Genomic DNA, 622 nt, shown 5'->3' with positions numbered 1-622 from the left:
TGTCTGTAGGAAAGCACTATTGTTGCAGTGGACGACTGATCATAAATTTTGTCTCAGATATATTTATTTTTAGATAAAATATACATAAATATACGTAAAATATTTATATTTCTTTTATTATTTTAAATTTTTTGTTACACTACTTAGCTATATTTAAATTTTTACAAATATTTACTTAACTATTAAGAATAATACAACATCAAGAACAATTTTATGACATATCTTTTTAAATTGCTATTCCAATCAAAAATCCTCCTACAAATCCATAAATTATACAAACATTTTTATTCTTTACAAATTCTTTGATCTTCTTTAAATATAAAGCTCCACCGTTAACCATATTTTCTTCAACTGAATTATTAACTGTATCATTGACTCGGTCCCAATTTATATTAATGTACTCCATTTCATTTAAAATCTGAAGTAACATCATCCCTCCTCCAACAGCGAGCGCTGCTGATTTTCCTATTTTAGTTGTAACTATTCCCGTAATAAAGCCTGCAGAAGCTCCTACTAGAACTTGTTTGGACTTAACACTATTGCGTAGTGCATGCAAAATCTTTTTAAGTTGTAACTTGGGGCATTTTTTATCTTCTTTGTCGGTAGAACTAGAAACGCTCAT

At 28.3% G+C, this 622-nt stretch overlaps 1 protein-coding gene across 1 annotated transcript; it reads right to left on the bottom strand.

Annotated features, from left to right (window-relative positions):
- Window positions 1–226: 226 nt before the first annotated feature.
- LOC140435991 (FUN14 domain-containing protein 1A-like) lies at window positions 227–622 on the bottom strand. The gene has a single exon (XM_072524703.1). The coding sequence runs from the start codon at window positions 620–622 to the stop codon at window positions 227–229; it is 396 nt and encodes a 131-aa protein (XP_072380804.1).

The sequence above is a fragment of the Diabrotica undecimpunctata genome, chromosome 3, assembly GCF_040954645.1.
Source record: "Diabrotica undecimpunctata isolate CICGRU chromosome 3, icDiaUnde3, whole genome shotgun sequence".
NCBI lineage: Eukaryota > Metazoa > Arthropoda > Insecta > Coleoptera > Chrysomelidae > Diabrotica > Diabrotica undecimpunctata.
The sequence above is the reverse complement of the archived record's forward strand: the minus strand, read 5'-3'. Positions and strand labels throughout refer to the sequence as shown.

Excerpts from the sequence above, each read along its gene's own strand:
- LOC140435991 (XM_072524703.1), bottom strand. The coding sequence starts at position 622 with ATGAGCGTTTCTAGTTCTACCGACAAAGAAGATAAAAAATGCCCCAAG.